Genomic DNA, 1,247 nt, shown 5'->3' with positions numbered 1-1,247 from the left:
TCTGAATGAACAAAGATAGATTAATCTCCCCAGGTGTATTCTCATTCTTTAAAAGGGGACCTGTGGAGTGACATCAGCAAAATGGCTGAATAAGAGTTTCCTACTGTTGACCCTGAGAAGGAAAATATGTGCCAGGGAGGACTCCTCCTGGTTAATCGCATTCAAAATCATAACCAGAGTCTAGCAGCCATTACTAAAGGCCTCTCACACACGTAGTGCATTTCAGAGAAAAGCCAAGACTGAGCTGCAGCCTCCTACACTGTGCTCCTGTCAGCTGAGCTGACCTTTATAAAAAAGTTGCTGAGCCTTTTTACGAAGATGGTGCCGAAAGCTAAGAAGGAAGCCCCTGCCCCACCCAAAGCCGAAGCCAAAGCAAAGGCTTTGAAGGCAAAGAAAGCAGTGTTGAAAGGCGTCCACAGACACACAAAAAAGAAGATCGGCACGTCACCCACTTTCCGACGGCCAAAGACACTAAGGCTCCGGAGGCAGCCTAAATACCCTCGGAAAAGCGCACCCAGGAGAAACAAGCTTGACCACTACACCATCACCAAATTCCCCCTGACTACCGAGTCAGCCATGAAGAAGATGGAAGACAATAATACACTAGTATTCATTGTGGATGTCAAGGCCAGCAAGCACCAGATCAAACAGGCTGTGACGAAGCTCTATGACATTGACGTAGCCAAGGTCAACACCCTGATCAGGCCTGATGGCGAGAAGAAGGCATGTGTTCGACTGGCTCCTGACTATGATGCTTTGGATGTTGCCAACAAAATTGGAATCATCTAAACTGAGTCCAGCTGCCTAATTCTAAATATAAAAATGTTACACTGAAAAAAAAAAAAAGTTGCTGAAAGCGGGAGATATCTGTAATACTATCAACAATTTTAAAAACACACACATTTAAGTACACACACAAAAAAAGTTGCTGGCATCAACTTTCAACTAATGAGTTGAGCCCTGCCCTATCCAATTGGAACTGCATAGCAATATCCTATTTGCATCCATCTTTACTGACCAACCAGAGCAGCTCCATAATGACTAATCAGAACATGCAATTCCAACCAATCAGGACAGTGCTATTTGGACCAATCAGATTGTGTAAATTTGGATTCCTCATTTGCATAAAATGAGCCAATCAAGGGTCAGGGCAGGACTTTATACAAATTGGTGAGAACCTTTGTCACAGTGGAGCACACTTTCAGTTTCCATCAGAGGCTATATTTCCCCAGTTTGCAAACTGTTTA

General features: G+C 43.9%; 1 protein-coding gene across 1 annotated transcript; it reads left to right on the top strand.

Annotated features, from left to right (window-relative positions):
- Nucleotides 1-312: 312 nt before the first annotated feature.
- On the top strand, nt 313-838 carry LOC132226406 (large ribosomal subunit protein uL23-like). Its single transcript, XM_059681086.1, has one exon. It carries the CDS (start codon nt 319-321, stop codon nt 787-789), a length of 471 nt encoding a protein of 156 aa, XP_059537069.1. The 5' UTR covers nt 313-318; the 3' UTR covers nt 790-838.
- Nucleotides 839-1,247: the final 409 nt, after the last annotated feature.

This window comes from Myotis daubentonii, chromosome 2 (assembly GCF_963259705.1).
Source record: "Myotis daubentonii chromosome 2, mMyoDau2.1, whole genome shotgun sequence".
Lineage (NCBI taxonomy): Eukaryota > Metazoa > Chordata > Mammalia > Chiroptera > Vespertilionidae > Myotis > Myotis daubentonii.
This window is presented reverse-complemented; position numbering and strand designations above follow the sequence as displayed.

Excerpts from the sequence above, each read along its gene's own strand:
- LOC132226406 (XM_059681086.1), top strand. The coding sequence starts at position 319 with ATGGTGCCGAAAGCTAAGAAGGAAGCCCCTGCCCCACCCAAAGCCGAA.